Source organism: Sus scrofa, chromosome 8 (assembly GCF_000003025.6).
Source record: "Sus scrofa isolate TJ Tabasco breed Duroc chromosome 8, Sscrofa11.1, whole genome shotgun sequence".
NCBI classification, from domain to species: Eukaryota; Metazoa; Chordata; class Mammalia; order Artiodactyla; family Suidae; genus Sus; species Sus scrofa.
The window spans coordinates 66,722,284-66,748,761 of NC_010450.4; the positions used below are offsets into that span (position 1 = coordinate 66,722,284).

At 36.0% G+C, this 26,478-nt stretch overlaps 1 protein-coding gene across 1 annotated transcript; it reads right to left on the reverse strand.

Moving 5' to 3' along the window:
- Positions 4,764–26,478, reverse strand: LOC100624541 (sulfotransferase family cytosolic 1B member 1). Its single transcript, XM_005656511.3, has 8 exons — positions 26,324–26,478; positions 21,297–21,467; positions 20,890–21,018; positions 16,752–16,849; positions 14,601–14,727; positions 13,897–13,991; positions 10,402–10,582; positions 4,764–7,751 (listed from the first exon to the last, which is right to left on the reverse strand). Exons 2-8 carry the CDS (start codon positions 21,442–21,444, stop codon positions 7,639–7,641), a joined length of 891 nt encoding a protein of 296 aa, XP_005656568.1. The 5' UTR covers positions 21,445–21,467; positions 26,324–26,478; the 3' UTR covers positions 4,764–7,638.

Consider the following 26,478-nt stretch of genomic DNA (forward strand, 5'->3'; position numbering starts at 1 on the left):
ACGTGATGAAAGGAAAAAACCTCCAACCAAGAATACTCTACCCAGCAAGGCTCTCATTCAGATTTGAAGGAGAAATCAAAACCTTCTCAGATAAGCAAAAGCTGAGAGAATTCAGCAACACTAAACCAGCCTTACCACAAATACTAAAGGAACTTCTCTAGGCAGGAAAGAAAAGCCCACAACAGGGAACAAAAATTCCACAAATGACAAGGCTCACCAGTAAAGGTATATATACAGTAAAGATATGAAATCATCCATGCACAGTTATACCACCAAAATCAGAAATCATGAGAAGAGGTGGGTACAAATGCGGGACACCAGAGATGAACTTGCAATTAAGAGAACAACAACTTAAAACAATCTCATACACATATAGACTCTTACATCAAAACTTCAGAATAACTGCAAACCAAAAATCTACAATTGATACACAAACAAGGAATCTCTGGAGAAGAAATATATCTCATCGTAAATAAGTGCATAATCCACCATGAAGGGGGTCATTTGACATCATTCTTGGAATGCTGAAGTCTTCTTAGATCTGACTCTGATTTCCTCTCCATCAAAGAATTTATGATAATTATAATTAAATAATGCCACTGTACAATTAAATAATACAGTCTACAATTGTATTATTAATAACCATTTCTCTCCATGGTACAATGTAAAGTCTATAATGTCTTATTTATCACATCACCTAGAATGGTGTAATGCCTTTATTGAAGAATCAATAAGATGGAACAAATTGTGAGGACATATAGAGTTACACTGTCTTTTAACCAATTTATGCATTTTATATATTACTTATTTTCAGAGGGTGTCTTATTTTTGTTATTCTTACCAGTTAAGTTATTCTTTTTATTATGCTATATAAAATATTTAATGGTACGTAAAGCTTTCTTTATAAATTCTTTACACAATTTTAATATAATGTTATTTTTTCAAGAAAAATTGAAATGTAATAGATAATACTAAATAGTAAAGATGAAAGCCATAGAAAATGGCTATTTTTTTTTTAATTTTTTTACAGAACAACATACATATATTAACACACAATTACATTCACACAGATTATTATAACATGGATCTTAAGAAACAGATTAAGTGGCTCCCTCTGGAGAAGTGGAATGGAAAATATGCTGAGACAAAAAGGAAATTTATTCTATACTTTATCCCATTTTCTATGGCTTTCATCTTTACTATTTAGTATTATCTATTACATTTCAATTTTTCTTGAAAAAATAACATTATATTAAAATTGTGTAAAGAATTTATAAAGAAAGCCTTACGTACCATTAAATATTTTATATAGCATAATAAAAAGAATAACTTAACTGGTAAGAATAACAAAAATAAGACACCCTCTGAAAATAAGTAATATATAAAATGCATAAATTGGTTAAAAGACAGTGTAACTCTATATGTCCTCACAATTTGTTCCATCTTATTGATTCTTCAATAAAGGCATTACACCATTCTAGGTGATGTGATAAATAAGACATTATAGACTTTACATTGTACCATGGAGAGAAATGGTTATTAATAATACAATTGTAGACTGTATTATTTAATTGTACAGTGGCATTATTTAATTATAATTATCATAAATTCTTTGATGGAGAGGAAATCAGAGTCAGATCTAAGAAGACTTCAGCATTCCAAGAATGATGTCAAATGACCCCCTTCATGGTGGATTATGCACTTATTTACGATGAGATATATTTCTTCTCCAGAGATTCCTTGTTTGTGTATCAATTGTAGATTTTTGGTTTGCAGTTATTCTGAAGTTTTGATGTAAGAGTCTATATGTGTATGAGATTGTTTTAAGTTGTTGTTCTCTTAATTGCAAGTTCATCTCTGGTGTCCCGCATTTGTACCCACCTCTTCTCATGATTTCTGATTTTGGTGGTATAACTGTGCATGGATGATTTCATATCTTTACTGTATATATACCTTTACTGGTGAGCCTTGTCATTTGTGGAATTTTTGTTCCCTGTTGTGGGCTTTTCTTTCCTGCCTAGAGAAGTTCCTTTAGTATTTGTGGTAAGGCTGGTTTAGTGTTGCTGAATTCTCTCAGCTTTTGCTTATCTGAGAAGGTTTTGATTTCTCCTTCAAATCTGAATGAGAGCCTTGCTGGGTAGAGTATTCTTGGTTGGAGGTTTTTTCCTTTCATCACGTTAAGTATATCATGCCACTCCCTTCTGGCCTGCAGAGTTTCTGCTGAAAAATCTGCTGATAACCTTGTATGTTGCTTGTTTCTTTTCCCTAGCTGCTTTCAAGATTTTCTCTTTGTCTTTAATTTTGGTTAGTTCAATTAATATGTGTCTTTGAGTATTCCTCCTTGAGTTTATTTTACATAGTACTCATTGCACTTCCTGGATTTGAGTGAGTGGTTTCTTTCCTATGTTAGGGAAGTTTTCAGCTATTATCTCTTGGAATATTTTTTCTGTCTTCTTCTCTCTCTCTTCTCCTTCTGGCACCCCTATAACACGGATGTTGGTGCATTTAACATTGTCCCAGAGTTCTCTGAGACTCTCTTCATTTGTTTTCAATATTTTTCTCTTTTCTGTTCTGCATCCGTAATGTCTTCTAATCTGTCCTCCACCTCGCTTATTTGGTCTTCTGCCTCCTGTATTCTGCTGTTAGCTGCTTCTAGTGAATTTTTTATTTCAGTTATTGTATTTTGCATCTCTTCTTGTTTAAGTTTTATATCTTGTATCTCTTTGGTCAGTGTTTCCTGTAAGTTATCCATTTTTGCCTCCGGTTTATTTCCAATGTCTTGCATCATCTTCAGCATTGACAGTCTAAAGTCTTTTTCCTGGAGGCTGAGAATGTCCTTATTGCTTAGCTGATTTTCTGGGGTTTTTCCTTTCTCCCTCATCTGAGTTATAGTTCTCCGTCATTTCGTTTTTATAGGTTTTTGGTGTGGTGACCTTTTTATAGATAATAGAGTTGTAGCCTCTCTTACTTCTGGTGTCTACCCCCCTTGTGGCTGAAGTCAGTATGGGGGGCTTGCTGTAGGCTTCCTGATGGGAGGGACTGATGCCTGCCCACTGGTAGGTGGAGCCGATTCTAATCCCTCTGGTGGGTGGGGCTTAGTCTCGATGGGATTAGGGGCTGCTGTGTGTCTGAGGCTCTTTAGGTAGCCTGTTTACTGAGGGGTGGGGCTGTGATCCCACCTGGATTGTTGTTTGCCCTGGGGCTTCTCAGCACTGACTGACGGGTGGGGCCAGATTTTCCCAAAATGGCCACCTCCAGAGAAAGGCATACTGCTGAATATTCCTGAGAGCTTTGCTTTCAATGTCCATCCCTCACAACAAGCCACATTCACCCCTGTTTTGCCATGATGTCCTCCAAGAACCGCAGTCAAGTTTGAACTAGGTTCCTGTGGAGACCTCCTCTGCCCTGGGACCCAGTGCATGTGAAAGTCTGTGTGTGCCTTTTAAGAATGGGGTCTCCATTTCCCCCAGTCCTGCGGCGCTCCTGCGCACAAGCCCCCCTGGCCTTCAATGCCAGATGCTCCAGGGGCTCTTTCTCCCAGTGCCAGACCCCAGCATGTGTGGGTTTGATGTGGGGCTCAGAACTCTCACTCCTGTAGGTGAGTCTCTGTGAGCCAGTTAGTTTTCAGTCTGTGGAGCTTCCCACCCGGGAGGTATGGGGTGGTTTATATCACGAAATCACCTCTCCTACCTGTGGATGTGGCCTCCTTTTTTTCTTCTGGAGTAGGGTATGGTTTTCTGGTCCATTTGGGTGGAGATTGCTCAGTCTTTAGTTGTGAATTTTGTTGTTTTTAGGAGAGAAGTTGAGCTCCAGTCCTTCTAGTCCACCATCTTAATCCCAGAATCTCAGACATTTAGTTTATAATTCTAAAATTCTGGAAGGAAGCTATGATATTGAGGATGCTTGTGAATAACTCAAGAATTCTACTCTTTGTCTGAAGTGACAACTATTTTTCACTGTTCTTTTTTTTTTACCTGAACTAGTCAAACTATACATATATTATGTATACACACAATACCTATATATATATTTAATTGAAGTATAATTGATTTGCAATGTAGTATCAGATTTGCAATGTTGTGTCAGCAGGTTGACATATTCTCTTTTTATGGTATTTTCCATTATGGTTATTCAGGATATTGGATATAATTCCCTTGGCTATATATTAGGACTTTGTTGTTCATTTATTTTATGTGTAGAAGTTTGTATCTAATAATCTTCATTACTCTTAAAACAAAGAGTAAAATAGTAATACAAATAAATCTGATTTAACTGTATGGCAATAAGTACTGATATTATCAATAAATTTAAATGGCAGATTTAATTTGCTATTGAACCCCAAAGTTTCAAAGAAAATTTATGCGAAGTGTGCAAGAAAAACATTTTATCAGAAATATTGAATTGGAAACAGTATATATCAATTCCCATTTTCTTTCTTTTCCCCAATTTTTTGGTTTTCAGGTTAAATACTTTGCCTTTCAGTGAAAATATTGAAGCAATAATTAAAAATATTATGATGTCTTGGTAAATTCATTTTAACATCTTTCTCAGAATTGAGATAAATTACAATTCTATTTACTGAGTGGAAAATTCTTTTGAATATCAGTGGCTTTCAATTATTTTCTTTTAGCAAATAACAAAGATGGAGGGTCTAGTAGAGTTTCCATCCAATTGGTCATTAGCATTTTTTTATGATCTTGATAATTTTTGATATCTGAGTTTTGTCAAAAGTAATTTAAAGTATTAAGTGACACTGGAAAACATAAGTCCTATTATTTTATTTACACTATTTTTTTCTGACACTTATAGCAATAAAAAATTAAACAGAGCTAGAAATGATGCTGAATTCTGTATGGGTTTATCAATGTGTAATTATAGCTGGGTTTAAGAACTAATTGAAACAGGAAGAGATCAAGACGGCATAGTAAGAGGATGTGGAACTCATCTCCCCTCATGAACACATTAAAAATAAGTTATAGGAGCTCCTACTGTGGCACAACAGGACTGGCAGTATATTGGGAGTGCTAGGATGTGGGTTAGACCCTGGCCTGGCACAATGGATTAAGAATCTGGCATTGTTGCAGCTGTGGTTTAGTTCCCAGCCTGTGGCATGGATCTGATCCCTGGCCCAGGAACTCTGTATGCCATGGGGCAGCCAAAACAACAGCAACAACAAAAAAACACCCACCTGTGAAACAATTCTCACTGAAACTAACAGGAGACTGGTAAGAAAGATCATTGCATATCCAAGATTGTAAGAAAGATCTATATGGAATCAATAAAAAGGGAAGAGTAGAGATAATGTCAAGACCTATGCCCCTAGGAGGGGACTCAGAGAAAAAGGGAGATTACATGGGCAGAGACCCTCCCTAGGGAGTAAGTGGTTCAAGGAACAGATTGGATGCCCCAGCCCTTGGGTTCAACATTGGAAGACAAGTCCCTTTGGTTGGTTGAAGGAATGATGGGACAAACAGAATTGTGGCAAGCTTGGACTCCATTCATAAGGAGCATGCACATGCTTGCTTAAAGCTGAAACAGGGCAGAGAGGGCAGATTGTAACTGTGTGGATAGCTGGCCAGGGTATGAAAGTTCCCAGGCTAGGGGTTGAATTGGAGCTGTAGCTGCCGGCCTACATCACAGTCACAGCAATGCGGGATCTGAGGCACGTCTGCTACCTATACCACAGCTCATGGCAACACCATATCCTTAGCCCCTTGAGCAAGGCCGGGGATCAAGCCAACATCTTCATGAATGCTAGTTGAGTTCATTACCACTGAGCCACAGTGGGAACTCCCATATTTTAATGTATTTAAATGGAGTACAGTCTATTAATAAATTGACACCATTATTGCCAAAACTTGGGCTCTGTCCACTGGTGCTGAATAGAAACACAGAGACAGAGTTTTGGGTTAAGAAGAAAAAAAATAGCTTTATTGTTTGCCCAACAAACGATGCCACAACAGGCTAATGCCTTAAAGACTGTGCCCTCATTTAGGGAAGAATAGGAAGTGATTTTATAGTTTTCAAGTAGAAAATAGAGCCACAGATAAGGATCAGGTTAGATGCAAGCTTGCATTCTTCTTCAAAGTTAGTATTTAGTGGCCCTGGGACTGGTGCTGGTGGTCCTAGAATGAAGAATGCTTCATAACATCTTTCATTCATTGGAGTTTTATTTCTGCAGAAGAAATAAAATATACATATATATATATATATATACAACACACACACACACACACACACACACACGTGTGTGTGTGTGTGGTGTTGTGTATTTTAATGTACATTACTTGAGAAGGAAGCAGGACCCTGCCCTAAGGCTGCACTGTTGTCTCTTGACTGCTCCTCCCTGGTCTCTGCATCCCCTCCCTTCCCTGACTAGCAACTGCTAGAACATGCCTTTGGAATTCAGGGAAGTTCATGGAGGCTGAATGAGGATTATTTCCTAAAAATAAGAATTGGGGGACACAGAAAGGCTTCCATGCCCAGGAGCCCACAGGGCCCTGCTTGGTTCACTATGTTGTACACCTTAAGCTGATATAATATTGTAAATCGACTATAGTTTAGTTAAAAATAAAATGCTCATGAATCTTATTAAATGAGGCATTTTCTGTAAAAGTTTGCCTTACAATTTGTAATCACTTACTGAAAGACTTCCCTTCCAAGGAAGCATCTATCAAGGCTCCCAGCCCATAGACATAAGTGTGGAAGAGTAGGCAGGAGGGACATTGGGTCTGGAAGAGGTAGTGGAGATTCAGCCTAGATAGTCTCTCACGGGCAGTTGATTGGGAGGGTTTTATGGGTTGCTATGATCATATTTGAGGTACTGAATGTGCTATTGAGGGACCCACTTCTGTCCAGACACAAGATGAAGAAACTGAAGTTCCCAAATGGTAACCATGTCATGGCAATAGGCAATTCTCAGGAATTCAGAAGAAGCTGTTGAATTTTGAAAGGACTCTCCATAGGAAATAGGTTCCAGGCCTCAGACCAGGGCCTCAGAGCAGAGCTCCTATTACCAGAGAAGAGCCTTAGGGAGAATAAAGAAAACCTTTCATTTTGGAGACTTGACAATTACATACTCAGAAATCAGAAGTTTGGGATACACAAAAATTAGGCATAGAAACAACATTCCCCAAATCTGAACCACATTATCTGAACATGAATCATATAATTCAAAAGAGACACTGCAAAATGAGCTATGACTCAGGGAACAAAGTGAAATCCAGAAGACAGCAGTGGAACAGAGTGTCCGGGTCAAGTGTTCAGAAAAGGGAAATTAGGGCAGAGCTAGGAAATGTGGTGCCAGTGTGAAAGCAGCACTTCTGGGGCCATGTTAATGGGAAATTGAACTTAATTCTAAACCTTAATGTATAGAGATTAAGTAGGGAACTTTCTCTTTTGTCAGTACAAGTCTAGGAAAAGGTAGGAATAGCCTACCAAAAGGTAAAAATTGGTCCTAATTTTAGGGAATTTGGAAGCTCAGGGTGAATGAAGACCTGATTAACAACACTAAAAATTAGAAGTTTTAAAAGTACATTTTTTTCTTTTATAAAACCATTTGATTGTCCAAGTCATAACTGCCCCTGTTTCAACAAAATGCAGGCAGGTTTCTTTTCTTCACATTTTCAGTTTAGGTTGTTAAATCTCTGTGCAGAATTGGAGTTCAATTTCAGACATTTCCTTTTTATAGATAGCATCAAATTTCTCATTTTGGGCCACTGTGAAGTAATTCTTCCAGTCACCTGCAGTCCCTAAAAATTATAAATATGAAAATACATGAATGAATAAAATATTTCCATTGCGAAGGAAAAACTAATTTATACAAAAAGAAAAGATGGAAAGAGTTTATAGAAAGGCTTTCCTTATATGTGCATACTTTAAAAGGACATTTCTTCTTTATTGGTAATTACTCCCATCTGTAACTAAACAGAGTCCGTCTTTTACAGATACATGCTGAGAAGGGTTAATTTGCTGGCTTAAATTTATGAGCTGCACAAGTTTCCTGAAATAGATTCTTTTAGTGTTTCTAATTGTGCTGGGTCATCGGGTTACCCCTGGTCACTGGATCAGTGGCCAAGGATATTTTTTTTATTTCATGAGTTACTTTTGGAAACTATACAAAGGACTGGTCATGAACATAATCAAGCCATGAAAAAGAAAGCTGATAAGTATTATTTTCCAGAAATAATAAACAAGGATGTTATCATATTTTGAAGATACTTGTGTGCCCTGAATTCACTAAACTTATATCTTATTTTAATTTTGGAGGAAAAGAATAGTAGTACACTCAAATATATAACATCCCTGAATAATTTTTTTTAATGGTCATACCATTAAAAATTTTTGATCAAAAAAAATAGTAAATGCTCATATATCTTTACAGTAATCCTCCCTCAAAACTTATGATATAGGTGTTGTTACTTTCTCTGCTTTGTCAGTGATGTAACCAGAACACTGGTGGATTTAATAATGAATGCAAAGTCAAGGATTCAGAGAGTGGCACAGCCTGGATAAATCCCAGATTAATCTGACCACAAAGGATACGTTCTTCACCACCCCAGAGGAGATGTAAAGTCTGTCTCTCTTGTGTACTCTTTGCCTTTGACTTTGGAGAAAACATGGACTCCAGATTGAGCTTGTCTCTATACCCTAATGGGATATCATCTGATGGTATCAATTTTCATATAACTGGGGATAAAACACCCCTGGAATTTATATTCAATGACGTGGCGTAATGAGACTTTGCCTTAATGAAAGAGCTTTTTTGTCTCTAATTCTTCCACCAGAAAAATGTGTGTGTGTGTGTGAGCTTACATGCGTCTTCTTTGTTTAAATTTGTAATGTGCCATTTAAAATGAAAATTTTTGGAATTCCCACTGTGACTCAGAGGGTTAAGAACTTGACATAGTCTCTGTGATGATACAAGTTCAATCCCTGGCCTCACTCAGTGGGTTAAGGATCTGCCACAAGCTGTGGTATAGGTGATAGATGCAGCTCAGATTCAGTGTTGCTATGGCTGTGGTGTAGGCCTGCAGCTCCCATTCAGGCCCTAACCCAGGAAATTACATATGCTGCAGGTAGGTGTGGCTATAAAAGAAAAAAAATTTTTACATTTAAAAAAAAAAACGAAAAATTTCCCTTGCCCTCTTCTGTGAGAGATTATTTTTGAAAAGTTAAGGGTAGTGTTTTTGAAAAAAAAAAAAATTGAAAACACTAGGACTATACTAAGGTAAGAGAAAAATATGTTAGAAAAATTTGTAATCATTTAACTCATTCAAAATTGAGGGTTTTGGTGCACATGTTCCTACGCCAAGTATATTCTTAGGCTTGTGTTCACTTCCCAACTGAAAGTTCATCTCTTTCTCTCCAATTTAATAAAGAATACTGGAAACTGAAGGTGGCATTACTAGGGGCTAATTTCTTAAATTTAAGTTAGTAATTTGCTAAACGTATTATATTTAGCATTAATAACACTTTGGAAAGAAACCACATACAATCAATCACAATGTACAGTATTTGCCTCAACAGAAGTAAAACTGTATTTTGAATGCGAGTGCCATGTTTCTCTGTTGACCTCTTTCTAAGTTAAATTTAGATTCCATGTTTTTTATAATTCAGACAGTATTTTTAAGCAGCAAAAATTTCCCATAGGATAAAAAAATGTCCTGTCTCTTGGTGAGTCCTTCTTAACACATTATCAATGCTTTCTAAAGCTATGGTGTCTTTAAAGTAGATGGTACTGTATTAAATGACATTAATTATTACTGGGGAGAAGAAGGAGGCCTATGCCAGTTTAAACAAAGATTTAAGATTCAGGAATAAAAAGTTTAGAATAACTCAGCAGAACTGACAAAATCACTTTTAGAAGAGTAGTAAATAGGAGGAAAATATGTTTCAAGTACCACGGTATTCTGATAACATATTTACATGCATTATTTCCTTTGATAATTTCCAATCTAATTCAGTAACTGTTTTGTGGTAAGTATTTTTAGTGAGCTTATTTTACAGATGAAGAAACTGATGCTGGAGTTCCTGCTGTGGCTCACTGGAAATGAATCTAACTAGCATCCATGAGGATACAGGTTTGATCCCTGGCCTCGCTCAGTGGGTTAAGGATCTGGCATTGCCATGAGCTGTGGTGTGGGTTGCAGATGCAGCTTGGATCTGGCATTGCTGTGACTGTGGGCTAGGCCAGTGGCTGCGGCTCTGATTTGACCCCTAGCCTGGGAACCTCCATATGCTGTAGGTGCGGCCCAAAAAAAAAAAAAAAAGAAAAGAAAAGGAAAGGAAATTGATGCCAAAACTGGATAAGTAACTTGATAGAGATTGCAAAGCTAATCCTCATTTCAGAGTAGTTCATAAGAAACCAAAAAGAAAAATTAAACTCAGCAAAATATTCACCTTTGCGCATGAAAGGGGATTTGCTGTGATCCATCACTGTGCTGGGTAGATGTGTGTAATTCACCAGAGGGTTGTCCTTCATCATTTCAAATGAAGTATGGTAGATAATCTTATCCAAGATTTCATCATTCAGGTTCTTCTCTAGAAATCTAACCATCTTCTTAATTTCTTGCTTTGGATTCTATCAGTGAGTAGAGACATACCCAAGAAAATAGTAAACAATAAATCATTGACATAAAAAACTAATCATTAAAATGAAAAAATAATTTATGTATAGAAAAAATAGAATGAAAAATTTTAAATATAAATCTTATATTTTTAGTTTATTTTCAAAGTGCAAAGAATAAACCTTGGGCTAAATAATAATAGCCTTTAGAGAAAAAAATTATAGCAGTTATTTTAAGCTCAATTTGTAATCAAATTTGAACTGTGAAAGGTTTAGGGATCCAGTAGCTTTATTCTTCCTGACTTTATTTTTCTGTTCTTAACCAAAATTGCTTTCTCATTTCTAGTAATAATATTCAAAAACAAAAATAAATTCAAGGACAACTTTAGGTGTGTTTTCCTTAAAGTATAAATACTGATGAAACATTGCTTGACATAATTTATTAAAAAGAAACTCCAATGAAGGTGCAGAATATATCAAGACCTAAATTATTCATTAGTCATTGAGGGTAAAAAAAATCTGAGACAGAGATCATTTTTTCAGACTCTAAGGACATAATCTTAATATTTATAACTTTTTAGGAATCTAAGCTAAAATCTTCATAGATATGTCTAGAAATATTTTGAAAGGGTAACATCTAAGCTGAGTGTAGAAAAAGTCAGAATTTATCAGGATGCACTGTCTCCAACACTGTTGGAGAGTGAATTTCCAGTAGAGAAAAGAGTTAAAACATTTGGAGGTTTAGGGTCTCACAGTATATTCAAGAGAGAAAAAAAGTAAAGTGACTAGATTAGACTTGAGTTGTTTATAGGTGTGGGATGGGTTATGAATCAGAAAAGATGAATTAGGGTAAACCTGAGAATATCCTCGGATGCCCTGATGAAGGATTTGGACAGTATTTTTTATGCAGTAGGGAAGCAATAGCGTTTAATAATGTTTCTGATTAACTCTGTCTGTGTCTGTGTCTGTGTCTGTGTCTGTGTCTGTGTGTGGTGGGGGGAGGTGAATATATGTTTATGTCTTGGTAGGGAGTTCCCTGTAACTGTTTCTTGTATTCTGGTGATATTTTATATATTGGACTTCCAGGAGGGGAGACTGAAGTGGCCACTAAAGGAGTTGTCAGGCCTGAAAAAGAGAGAAAGGTTGGAAATGATGATGGAGAAAAGCCAAAAAAAAAAAAAAAAAAAAATTACTAGTGATACTAAAAAGACACACATATGGCCAGGCAAATAAAAATCAATTTCTGTTCAGTATCTAAAGTTTTTGAAGAATAATCTGGTCACTGCCAAAGTATCAGCAATGCTGTTAGTTTTAGAGAACAGTAAAAGTTAAAGCTAAGGGTGCTGGCTCCTATTGAATCTTCCTCTGCTCTCTTTCTCTTTCAGCTCATTAACTGGTAATTTGAGAATTTATGCAGATACTCGTAAACCTGATCTAAATTACTGGACTTCTCTCTGAATTTTGTTCTTGATATGTAATTATAATTTGTTCCATTGTTGTTTTTATATTAAAATGATTTCCATAACATTGTCTAAAAGTGACAATATGATAGAAAAATATTGTCTTTAAGTTTGATGTATGCAGCAGGCTTGCATGGGATTCAAAAATAGCTGGATATTCTTATAGAGTCGATATTGCCAGACTGTAAATTAATTTGAATGAGTTTATTTGAATGAAGCCTTTTCACTGAATAAAAAGAGAAATGTTTGACACAAGAGAGTGTCATGTGGGGAGCCACATGATGCCTGACTCAGAATTTGAATACCAGCCCATCCTAGGAAATGTATTTTTTCATCCTATGAGAAAAGGACTACATATGGAAACTAAAATTACTCTTTTCATAAAACTATTAAGAGTTACTTAAGTGTCCAGGAAATAAAAATAGATACTTGGTGCAGAAGGACAATTTTCTCTCTTAGGAAGAATTTACAACTTGATTCTCATTAATCAAATACTCAAGGGTTATCACCACTTTTTAAAAGTGGTTTCATAAAACCACTTTAATTTTACAACTGTATATTGTATTGCCAACAAAGTGTCATAAAATAACAATGATAATGCTTGGACCACAGATTCTCTCTCTGTGTTGCAAACAAGTGTATGGAGGGAAGGAGCCTGGGCAGAGCAGAAAAATTCAAAGGACACATTGATAAGATAGGAGAAATACCCTGAGAATTTCCCAGAAGTACTTGGAGCTAGGGTGATTTTACATAGATAAGGTTTCTGTTATGCAAAGTAGTATTGCTGTCCTCCTAAAACGTTACTGCTCACTCATTCATTCAAGCAGTCACTTATTCATATAACAAGTGATCATGGGCCCCTGTTTATGTGGAGGGTGCTATATTAGGTACTGAGGGTATAATGACAACAAAGATGGATATTGTGCCTCCATCAAGAATCTGAAAGTCCACAAAGTATCCTCATTTGCATGGCCAGGCTTTCAAAACTAAATGAGCTTGGTTTCCACTTATTTCCCAAGTGTGTGTGTCTGTGTATGTGTGTATTTGGCTAATTTAAGTAAAATAGGCTGAGAATGGGCCTGGGACTTTGTAGTAGTATTTGAACTAATACTAGTTCATACAGGGGACTAGCAGAATGCTTATAAGTCCCTGAACTAAGTGAGGAAGCAAGAATGTAAAAGAGAGGGACCCATTTGAAAGATATAGTAAGTAGAACAAGTGAACCAACAAACAGGGTGTTCAGGATATAGTGGAACCATGTTCACCACATGAAAGCAAATAAGGACAATTTACTATCAAGCCTTGAATACTGAATGAACAACCAGACATCATTAACTAAAAGAAAGAATAAAGAAAAGGATTACTTGTTAAAGTGAGAGAAGCAAAGTGAGTTTAGTTTTAAACATGTTAAATTTGAGGGTCATTTTAATAAAAGTGTGTGTTTGAGTTCAGGGTGGAAGTTGAAACGATGCTTTTGGTGGATCTTTAGCACATAAATAGCTTTGGCAACAGTGGGCATGGATATGATCACAAAAATATAGCAGAGCTCAAAAGAAAAATGACTAAATGATGGCAATTCACAGGAAAATCATGACAGTGTGGAAAACTCATTAAATATAGGAGAGAAATTCAAAATGAAAAGGTGTTCAGAAGAAACACGATGTCCTCCTAAAATGGAATAGAAATGCCATTGATTTCACAATTAAAAATTAAATAATGACCTTAGCAAGATTTGGGTAAATAGGCATGGAAAACAGGCAAAGAATCATTTCCTTCTCGACTCCATAGATTCAGTTGAAAAACTATATTAATCCTTTTACTCCAGGATGTAGTTGAAGAATTATCTAGAAGGCATTTCTACAATTTTACCTTTTTCACATCTTCATAGAGTAAGAAAAGTATTGGGTGTTCTTCCTTTTTCTTCCACCAGCTTTTAACATGATTAAACCAGGAACCATAAGCCACTAAAACCAGAGAAACCATAAACATTCATTAAATTAAAGATTTGTCTGTAAACAATAAGTCAAATTGTGCATTTTGTGGAATTTAGTAATCAAGGGAACTGAGACTATGAAACCAATTTAAACAATTACATATAATCAGCCATTTACCATCAGGTTTTTAAAAATATTAAGTACAAAAGAAGCATTTCAAATGAAAATACACCGACCTCCAATAGGTTACCCTTAGACTCACAGAGAAGAAAACTTTTCTTTTATGAAGCACTTGTACCAACAATTTATTTAAGTACTATAAATATATGTATAACTGATCTAACTAATGATCTGGACAAGTTAAACAGTTTCTATTGTGAACAAGAACAGAGAACGGATTTTTGGCAACTGAAAAGAGATTCGAGAATATTTTCTTTAAGCCAGTGTTTAAAATCAGGTTTATAAATTGAATGTCATAGTAAAATATTAGATGAATTTGATTTCATTTTAAATGGTATTTAATGTACTTGTTACTGATTTGGAAAAGTAACTATTTTGAAAGGAAAATTTGTAATGGTTAATAGTATAATGAAAAATAATTCCATACTACTTATTAATTTTAAGACAAGGCCATCCTACCATTTCCAGCCAAGAATTTCTCTAGATATTCTTCCCAGGTTCCTGGAAGAGGTTGCAAATTATTCATTAAGTCAAAATGGTAAAAAGAGACCGCAACATCTTTGGCATTTCGAGCCAAGTAAATGATCTGCAGGGGGAGGATGAAAAAATCAAATGCATGATATTTTATTTAAGAAAAAAAGTAACATATAGGCATGTAAAACAACAGATTTGAAATCCATGAAATTAAAAACAGGAAAATATTAAGAAAATTAATGAATCGAAAAACTATCTTTTAACAAATCAACAACATGGATAAACATCTAGCATGATGGACAAAATAAATAGAGAAGACACAAATTACTAATATCAAGAAAAAAGTGATATAACAAAAAATGTTGCAGTTATTTAAATAATAATGAGTATGCAAAGCATCGTATGTCATAAGGGAAATGCAAATTAAAATGACAATGAAACACCACTCCACACTTTTTAGAATGGCCACAATCCAGAATACTGACAGCACTAAGTCCTGGTGAGGGTGTGGACCAGTAGGAACACTTATTCATTGCTAATGGGAATGCAAAGTTGTATAGCCACTTTGTAAGACAATTTAGTAGTTTCTTACAAAACTAAACATACTCTTACCCTATGATCCAGAAATCGCACTACTTAGTACTTACCCAAAAGAACAGAAAAATAAAGTTCACACAAAACATGCAAATGAATCTTTACAGCAGTTCTATTCATAACTGCCAAACTTAGGAGCAACCAAAATGTCTTCAGTGGGTAAACTGCGGTAGCTCCAGAGAATGGAATATTATTCATCACTAAAAAGAAATGAGCTATCAAGCCATGAAAAGAAATGGAAGAATATTAAATTCATATTACTAAGTGAAAGAATACAATCTGAAAAGACTACATACTATAGGAATCTATATGACATTCTGCAAAGGCAAAACTACGGAGGCAATAAAGAGATCAGTGGTTGCCAGAGTTGTTGGGATGAGGAAAGGATGAATAGGAGGGCACAGAGGATTTGTAGGGCAGTGAAACTGCACTGTATGATACTATAAAGGTAATACATGTCATCATACATTTGTCCAAATCCATGGAACGTACAAAACCAACCGTAAATCCTAATGTAAATTTGGGATTTTGGAATATAATGATGTGTCCATGTAGGTTCATCACTTGCAAAAATTGTATCACTTTGGTGAGAAGTGAAAGATACTGATGAAGAGGCGTCTATGGATTTGCGGGGGCAAAGGATAGAAGGGAAATTTCTTTCTTAGGTAGCTGTCGACTTAAAATTGCTTTAAAAATTAATAAACTTTCTGTAAAAAGTAAATGTTACTTTTTCAAAAATGATTATTTGAAATGAAAAAATGTACAAGAATCAGACAAGAATCAGAAGGAAAAAGAAGGAAAGACTAAAAAGGAAATATTAACAACTTTTCCTTACAAACCTCCAACAACTTAGCATTCCTCATCTATGACAAACTAGCAAAAGTCAAATTGTATGAATGGTTTCACAATTAATGAAAAAAATGAAAATCAAATTTAAAAGTTTTCCCCAAAGCAAATATCTAAGATCAAATGTCTCACTGGAGAATTTTACCAAGCAATTAAACAGGAACTGACATCCTTATATTGAGTTTTCAGAGAAGGTTAGACTATCTAGGGACAGCTGGGGAATAACCTCAGCAATATTGTGCTAAGAATCATGTTGCCACAAAGCTTTGGAAAACTTAAGTATGTAGGTTTAGGCTAAAAGATATATATTTTTAATTGAAATGCTTCCTTATATGGCTCGTTCTCCTGGTAATCAATAAACAAAACAGTTGAGCAATTAACTTTACTTACTACGTGAGTGAGAAAGGGATAAGGGTCACATTAAAAAACTGACTTACAGAGTTTCCGTCATGGCTCAGCTGTAACGAACCTGATTCTCATGCATGAGGATGAGTGTTTGATCCTGGCCTTGCTCAGTGGGTTAGGAATCCAGGGTGAATTAAACTGTGGTGTAGGATCCCATGTTGCTGTGGCTATAGTGTAGGCCAGCAGCTGCAGCTCTGATTTGATCCCTACCCTGGGAACTTCCATGTGCTGTGGGTGTGGCCCTAAAAAAAGAAAAAAACAAAAACAAGCGACTTGCAGTTTAGAGTGTACCTTGCAGTTGTTTTCCAAGAAAGACTTCGGAAGGAGATCAACTGGTAGATGTGTCTTCACAAGCCGGGGTGATGGATTCTTCTCTAATTGTTCTATACCTGGGGAAATTTAGTTTGGTTATAGAGATACTAAATCTCCAAGGAGACTGCATGTCTTAATTTTTTCAAGATATTTTTGAGCAGTATATAATGCTACTAAATTTTGAGCCAATCACAAACATTGTTTATCTGGGTTCTAAGGGCAATATTTTCTAACAATTAAGGGCTTGGTTTCTGTGCTTAGCCTCTTCAGGTACAAATCCTAACTTTGTCACTTTCTCATCATGAAACTTCTGAAAGTATCCCAGAATCTCTGGGCTTCACTTTCTTCACCTCCAGAATAAGGAGTAATAATACCAACCTTAGCAATTTGGAGTTTTATCATACCTATGCACTATTATAAATATTTTTCTGTATGTCAAAGAGATATTGGCAACTAGTAATTCTTACATTGACTATTTTCTTGCATCAGTTATTGTAGTAGACATGATTTCTTTGTAGAGCATCAGATGTTGTATCTACATTTTCATTATTTCCTTTTCAGCTCACATATATTCTATTTATGCAAACTATATTGTAATTAAATTAAAATGTACAATTTTTATTTTTTAATTTTTTTATTTTTATTTTTTATTTTTTCCTTTTTAGGGCCACACCCATGGCATATGGAGGTTCCCATGCTAGGGCAGAATCAGAGCTACAGCTGCCAGCCTACACCACAGCCACGGAAATGTGGGATCTGAGCCGCATCTGCGACCTACACCACAACTAGGACAATGCTGGATCCTTAACCCACTGAGCAAGGCCAGGTATCGAACCTGCAATCTCATGGTTCCTAGTTGGATTCATTTCTGCTGCACCACAAAGGGAACTCTGAAAATGTGCGATTTTTAGATATTAGCTGAAGTCTCCAAAGTCAAACTAATACATGGTAGAACTTGGTTTCAAACTAAGTCTTTGGACAAGGATATATTGAACTTTCCTGAGACATAAAGTATCCATTTATTTTCTACATTCAGGGTGAGGAGGATGCTAGGGGCCTGGAGTTCATTGTCAGATGAATTAGTCAGTCCGAAGGCACTTTTACGGTAAAGGTACACACAGGGAATTTCTAACATAGACTAGGAAGAGCTGGGTTAACCCTCTTAATTGGTAATTCTTTTAATAGATTTAGTAGCATTTATAATATCCCAGATATATCTGTTAATGATGCCATCTCTTATAGAATTGTCAATCCCTAAAATCTCAATTGTTGTCTTCTCCTGCGGGTTTCACATCTAATAAATCTTAAAGTCCTAGGCTTTTTTTTTTTTTTCCACAATATTAATTATGTTCAGTCTAATCTCTAGATTATCTTTTTTTTCTTTTTTTTGTCTTTTTGTCCTTTTAGGGCCATACCTGCAGCGTATGAAGGTTCCCAGGCTGGGGGGAGCTGTAGCTGCCGGCCTATGCCAGAGCCACAGCAACATGGGATCCAAGCCGCATCTGCGACCTACACCACAGCTCATGGCAATGCTGGATCTTCAACCCACTGAGCAAGGCCAGGGACCAAACCCGTGTCCTCATGGATGCTAGTCAGGTTCCTTAATCACTGAACCACGACAAGAACTCCCTAGATTATCTATTAATCTTAAATTACCTTCCCATCTTTTGCATCCCAAGACGCACCTACCCCAAATGGTATCTAACTCACTCATTCAAAGCAATACCATGCTTCAACTGCTTATAAAAAATTAATTACATGTGCTAAAAAGCCAATCAATTTCTAATAAAATGTCCATTAAAAATGTTCTATATATAGCATTTATTTTTGTCTCATAGTTTATACTTATTTATTTGTTTACTGTTAGTTTCTATGCCTCTTCCCCATCCTCATTCCCACACAAACACTGGAATGGAGATTCCATATGAGTTGGCACATAACCTGTCTTGTTCACCAATGAATTCTCTGTAGAGAACAGTACATAGCACATGATTGTATCAAAACAACCCTTTGGAATTCCTGCTGAGGCACAGTGGGTTAAGAATCTGACTGCAGTGACTTGGGTTGATCCCTGTTCCAGGACAGTGGGTTAAAAGAACTGGGGTTGCTGCAGCTCTGGCGTAAGTCACAGCTGCAGCTTGGATTCAATACCTGGCCATATGCTGTAGTTGCAGCAATTTAAAAGAGGAAAGAGAAGGAGCAGAAGAAGCCCTTAATATCAATGCAGAAGGATTAGAAGACTTAATAAATAGTCATGCAAGAATCCCAGCTAAATTTGAACTTCCAATAAATAACAGATACCTAATATTAAAAGTATCTTCCCTGAAATATTTGAGATATACTAAATAAAAGAGGTATTTATCTGATTTTCAAATTTAATTGGGTATCCAAGATTTTATCTAGAGCCATTAAGGATGCACCTATAAAATTCTGCCAGGTATTTCCTTATGTTTCTACTGACTTAGTAGCTTGCAGCCACTTTACCCAGACTATAGAAATGAGAGATCATAATCTTCCACAATTCACTCTTTCCCAATGGCCATATCATGAAATTTCACATCTGTTTCTTTTATAAAGTTTTCACTGTCTCTTCTTCTTCTTCCCTCTCTTAAATTCACTGAAAGATTTCTCAGCCTTTTCTGTCTTGTGATTGCTTTGCAATGAACCATTTACGTGCACAAATGTGGCTGCTGGGAACATGTAATGTCATCATAAGTATTCACATTCAGGCTCCAGAGTAAACCTGAGAGCCGGTTTACTTTCCTTTACCTTATGAACCTCACCTACTTACTCCCTGGTGATGCTACCTAACCTCACTCCCCACCCCCAAAATCCATCTCTCATCGGTAACCTCTGATTCCCTTGTCTCTGCAAACTTTGACTTTATCATTCTTTCATTTCATGCTTTTCTATGGTTCTGGAATCTTAACTCACCCTTGCACTCATTTTGGTTGCTTGTCCCAGAATAAATGTTTAGTTACAGGCTTTAGCATTTGCTCTCTGACTGCAGGCAACTACGCAGAAGAAATGGTACCCCTGCAGTTGGTGCTTTTCTGCCTGTGGCTGTAACTGCTCCAGTGGAGCAGAGAATATGGAGGGTGCTCTTTAAATTGATAGACACATTCCCCACCATATACCATCTTCTTATCCCAGGTTTCTTTCAACATTGGAGAGCCAGTCCTCATTTTTGAACCCTTCCCACTTGATTACAGAACACCAGACTCCACTGATTCTCTCTTAGCTCACTGAGCATTTCTTCAGAATTGCAAGCCCTGCATGATCCATTCCTGTGGGGTCTCCAATTGTTTTGCATTTCACTTTTCCCTTCTTTAATTGCTGTTGTTATGAGTGGTGGCAGTTGTTTCTTTAGTCCCTGGACTACACGTTGTCTTGGTCTTTTCTTCTGGATCCTCCTACCTACAATTTCACCTTCCTGAAATATGCTTTCTCTAACTCTGTGCAAAGTTTCAGGTCTCCATTCAGCACTGATATCACTAAATATTCCATCCACTGTAACTCTCCTGTTGTTCTCTTTCATAGAGTCCTATTCGTGGATATGTTAGAGTAGTAAAAGTCATATATTATTAGTTTGTTTACTTATTTAATGTCACAATGTTATTGTAAGTTCCTTGGGACCAGGCATCTAATTTACCAATCATTTTATATCTAGCCCATAGCACAGTACCTAATTCTTTAGAAGCATTCAATAAACATCTATGGAATGAAAAAATGAATTGTATCAATAATAAATTTTGTTTTTTAAGATGCATTGGGATTTCTTTACTTATTTATTTAATTACAGCAATGTTTTAAGAAATTATTGCTCTAACCTACCAATTCTACGCAACAAAATTCAGTAAAAGACAAGAAATATTTTTTGTTATCAGTGAAAATTTTGGTTGTGTTCTACAACAAAATTCTTTTTATTTTTGGTTATCTTACCTAGATACTCATGCTGTGGACTAAACTAGTTTCTCTGTATGATTTTATTGTTCTGGTGGCAAATTTCCATTTTCTGTTACCAAATCTACTCTGTTTTCTTTGAATAAAAATCGCAATACAATAAGCTCTGTAAATAATATTACAGTATTATAATTCCTAGGTGATTTTAAATTACCTGAAATTCTTAGTCCAGGCACAGCCATTTCCAACATCGGAACTTTAACAGTTATAAAATCTCGCTTACACTTTTCAATATCTCCATCGTTTAGAATCATGTCCAAAATTTCACTTATCCAAGTGGTACCTGTGGCAAAAACCAATGTTTTTTAAAAATACATTTCATCTGAAACTGAAGGAAAAACCCATTGAAGACTGCCATCTTAATACATTCTCTTAAGAACTTAATTCTGCAGTTTCCCTTTCTATGCCCCAAATGCCCATTTTAACATACTCAAAGTAGAGGACTAGACTGACTATTAGGAATACTAGTTTTATTTAGAATATTAATGATTTTGTAGAGAAGGTGTTTTCAGGAAACAAAAGCTGAAATCAGACCCATATTTATCATGCCACAAAACTCACCTGATTTGGGGTAGGTGGCTATCACGATGTCATCTGGCCTGCTTTGGAAATGTTCAACCTTTTCCCAGTTGTCTGCAAAAGCATAGGTGATGGGACAGCCACTGACTGTCCTCAGATCTTTTCTCAGGACGTCTTTTGGGGAAATCATTTTTGTTCCAGATTGTACAAATACTTCATAGAATATTCATAAATCAAATCACGGAGGAGAAAAAGAGGACAAAAACCAGAAACTGAGTAACTAATGCTATTAAGACCGTGCAGATTGACACAGAGGAAACCTGGCCTTTAACACACTGAGCACAAATACAAAGGGCATTTTTATGGGTGTTTAGCTGGAGATTGCAGGAGCAGCAGGTTGGCTCAGTGACAAGCAGAACAAAGGTCTTTAGCAAAAGCTTGAGAAGGAAATGCAACAGTGCATCTTACTCTGAATTAAAAAATCACATTTCACAGAAAAATGCTAAAAAATATCTGAATCTAAAGCAAAATAAATCTATCACTTATCCATACACTTCAGTTGTACCTCAATTTTTTTTTTCATATAGAAGTCTATTGTCTTTCTCCTTGGTTCTTCGGTTTATAAGTGCATTTGTTTTCTCTGTCTGCTTCTAAGATATTCTTCTTTATCACCAGTTTCAAGCAATTAAATTATAAAGTTTCTTGGTGTGTTTACAGTCATGGGTTTGTGTGTGTGCTGTGCTTCAAGTTTATTCTGAGAATTATGGCTTTACAGTCCTTATTTCTTCAAATACTTTTTTTCCTGTCTCTCTCTTTCTTAAGAGACTTTGGGCCACATAAAGTTGTACACAGCTCACATGTTCTATTCATTTTTTTTTAATCACTTTTTCTCTCTTTGATTTTCATTTTTGGATACTATCTATGATATTCCTTTGTGTTCACTAACTTTTTCTTTTGCAATGTGTAATCTAATGTTAATCCCATCCAATGCATTTTTTTCTCAGACATTGAAATTTTCAACCGTAGAAGATTATTTTGGGGGTGATTATAATATTAACGTACACAACCAGATGAATAAAGTTCAAATTAATAACAAGCTAAATTACATACTATCTTAGACTTATATTACCTCTAGTAAAATAGCCACAACTAAATATCAAAGACTGCCAACCTATGATTGGCAAATTGATTGATATATATATTTTTATCACGCAAATACTTCATAAGTAATTTGATGATTCCAGGTTCCTTGAAGGTGCTTTAAACGGTGATTTCATTTATTAAGCTTTCACAGGGCAACTTGTATAATGAGAGCTATAGACAAAATTACTAATATAAAAGCTAGCTGCTACTTCAATTCATATGCTTAAATTGATCTGTAAACTATTGATTAGGAAAAACATGCTGCTGTAACATCTAATTTTTAGAGATAACTCCTCCATACCCTGCCACTCCCCCCTTCAGATCCCATAGAAAAGTCTAAAAGAGAGAAATATGGACAAATGTTTCTACATTTCACATTACAAGAAATGCATTACATGTCATATTTTATTATCTCATAATTAACGGGTATAGGTAGAAAAATGTTTTTTAATTTCCCCAGTAAAAATGTGTTGTTAAATAATAGAGCATTCTTAAAATATATGACATCTTATGCTATAAATACAATGAAAATAATTTGACTCTTGCATCTTCCTTACTGCTCATGGAGTAAAGGACCTGGGTACTCAAAAGCCTAGAAAAGATTATATTTATGGAAGAGCAGACTTTCAGCACAGACTAGACACAAAAGGCATTAGAACAAGCAAGATCCAAAGGCAAGGATGCCAATGAGAGCTGGGTGGCCCTGGGCATTTAGGAAAATCATATTAAATATTCCATATTAAATGGTTTGTTCTCTAATCTTCTCAATTATCCTCTATTTTTGGTAAAATATCTGGTTTCTTTAATAGTCTCTTATTAGTGCAGCGGCAGGTTATAGTAGAAAAAAATTCTCCAGCAGGAATTACTTTGGAACATGTCAGCAGCCTCAAGAAGGGAATAAATAATGTGATTAGTCAAGAACTTAGCAGAGCAGGAAGTGGAAAGGAGTGAAATCAAGTATGTAACACTGTACTTGGAATAAAGTAGATATGGAATGAACTGAATAAGGAAATGAATCAATGATGAGAACTGCACTTCCCATCCAGAATGTTCTAAGATCTTAGGGATAGTATTGCTTCTGGGAGTAAGTGACAGAAGCCAACATAACATATTCAGATATTAGATTTGAGTTTCACATTATAAATGAGATAGTTTAAATCAAATATGTTCTATTAACTAACCCAAAAAATGCTACTTCCCAGTTATACAAAAGTAAATATCAATCCCAATCCTCATTTGAACATTTGTATATTCTGAATTAACTGAGAAAAATAAGTGAGGCTCTCTTTCTCTCTTTGTCCTCTTTGGCTTGAGAGTGTTAAAAAATATATATATATATTGCCAAACCCTTAGCATGTTGAATTTCTGTAGCCAGGGATCAAACCTGTGCCACAGCAGTGACCTGAGCCACAGAGTGACAATACTGGATCCTTAACCTGCTGAGCCACCAGGGAACTCCAGAGATTCTAAAATTTGTAGGAATATAACTCCATTTACCAACTCTTACTACACATAGAGATTATTACAAGACAAATGAATATTGAGGACTCAGATTTATTTTCTATACTGTCTACTACAAATCACATAGGAAAATTTGTTCCCCATAGCATAGGTGGTTAACATTTTGTTATACATTTATAACATCATTCCTGGTGCCATGCAATTCATGTCTTAACTTACCCTTTTCATTCTTTATTTATTCATTTTAATTTAACTTGTGCTATTGTTTTATATTTATATAATTGATTCATAACTCTTATTTGATTCATAACTCTTATTTAAATACAGTCTATGTGCAAGCACCATGTATAATTGTCATCACTTGAGAGCTCCCACTGTGGCACAGCAGAAACAAATCCAACTAGTATCCATGAGGAGGTGGGCTCAAACCCTGGCCTTGCTCAGTGGGTTGGGGATCTGGCATTGCCATGAGCTATGGTATAGTTTGCAGAGGTGGCTCAGATCCCATGTTTCTGTGGCTGTGGCGTAGTCCGGCAGCTGTAGCTCCAATTTGACCCCTAGCCTGGGAACTTCTGTATGCCACGGGTGTGGCCCTAAAAAGCAGAATCTCAAAGCCCAGTCCAGAATCAGAATCTATATATACTTTTTTAACTCAATGAATTTTATTACATTTATAGTTATACAATGATCATCACAACCCAATTTTATAGCATTTCCATGCAGAACCTATATTTTAATAAAATCCCCAAGTAATTTACATTTGCAAAAAACGTGGGAAGCATGATTTTAAACCACTTTTAATCTACTCTCTAACACTATATGGTGTATATAAATGTTTATTCAAAATGAATTAAGAGCCTTCTTGAAAATAAATTGTTGTGACTTTGCTTAATATATATTGTCTCCAATCATTACCTGCCCTGATAATGTCTTACTTTCATTCTGTAGGTGAGATTAGGAAACAGTCTCAGGGAATCTGCTCAGATACCCAGCAGGTGAGTGTGTGTCTCAGACCTTAGTTTTCCCAGCGCTGCTCACTTGGTCATATTGCAAGTTTATGTGGGTGGGCCCAACCAGAGTCAAAGATCTTCCTGATTTATCTCATGCAATTAAGGATGTTCAGTTTGCAGGGTTTTTTTTTTTTTTTTTTTTTTTTTTTGGACAAAGCAAAATTCTCTCTGACAAAAAGCTTTAACTCCTCATGCTTCAAAAATGTTGTCAGAGAAGGATGGTATGAGTAACAAGCTGATGCTGAATATAATCACATCTGGAAGTGGGTGTAACCAAATCAGAACCTAAGAGTCTCAGTCTTGGATTAGAATTGCCTCATCCTGACCAGTAGAGGATGATGAGTTTAGAATTATTTGAGAAGATAGATTCAGGGGAAAGGGCCTGAAGACATAAGAAAACCAATGTTTTTAAGGTACTTCAGAAGACAGTTTATGAATGATATTTACTTTAAAACATAAAAATTGATTCCCAAATATCTTTTAATCTTACCAGAAAGTGCCAAGAAATTTTATGTGGTTATACATTATACTCTACATGATACTACAAATCTTCCTAGTTTAGTCGCGCCATAAGCTAAAAATTAAAATGTCTAAAATTGGCTTTATTTATTTTATTTTTGGCTACTCCTAGGGCCTGCAGAATTTCCCAAGCTGGGGATCAAACCAGCACCACAGCAGTGACAACACCAGATCCTTAACCTGCTGGGGAAGGGAAGTCCCTAAAATTGCTTTAAAAAAATTAATGGAAAAAAAGAGAAAAATGGAAAACAGTGCTCCTCTTAGGAGAAACTGAGTGATCTGACACTAAAAGCGAACGGTTCTTTTTTTCCCCTGGGGTAAATTTAACTTAACGAATTTTATTACATTAATAGTTGTACAATGATCATCACAATATGAATTTTATAACATTTCTGTACCTAACCCCCAGCCCATTCCCCCACCCCCCAAACTGTCTCCTTTGGAATGGTTCTTTTAATGAGAAAAGAATGTCTTTCATTTATTTCACCCTAACAAAGTACAACTCTCTTGGTCCACATCAAACTCTAGGTACTGCAATAAATGAATTAAATATCATGTTCTATGCTCTGGAGAGCACCAGTGTGTGTAAGCCCGTGTGTGTGTATGGGTGGAGGTTAAATGGGAACAGAGAAGTGAGAACTTAAAGAGGATTCCTTTTTCTCTTAGAGGTTTACAGCTTCATGTGAAGACCCCCAATTCTGGCATGCATCAGAAGAATCCCACTGAACCCAGAAACTTAAAGGTGATCACTGAAAGCCTAAGAGATTCTGCACAAAATAAACAACAATCCTGAGTTTCCTGTGGGGAAATGACAGTTAAACAAAAACATTCCAGGGATAAACATGTGTTAAAAAATAAAAATCATTCAAGGAGCTCAATGCTCTGTGGATGCAAGATCCAAACCTAGAGAAAAGATATTTGAAAAGAAAACTTTACCTCACGATTTAATTCCTTCTTCGGTTTTCAGTTTCAGTTGGTAGTGCAGCTGCTGAAAGGAACCCTGGTACTGGTGGTAGTCCTGGAAGGGCAGGGCAACATGAGTTCAGGAAGGCCACTCCTGCGTCTGGGAAAGGATACATTTGTATGAGTTG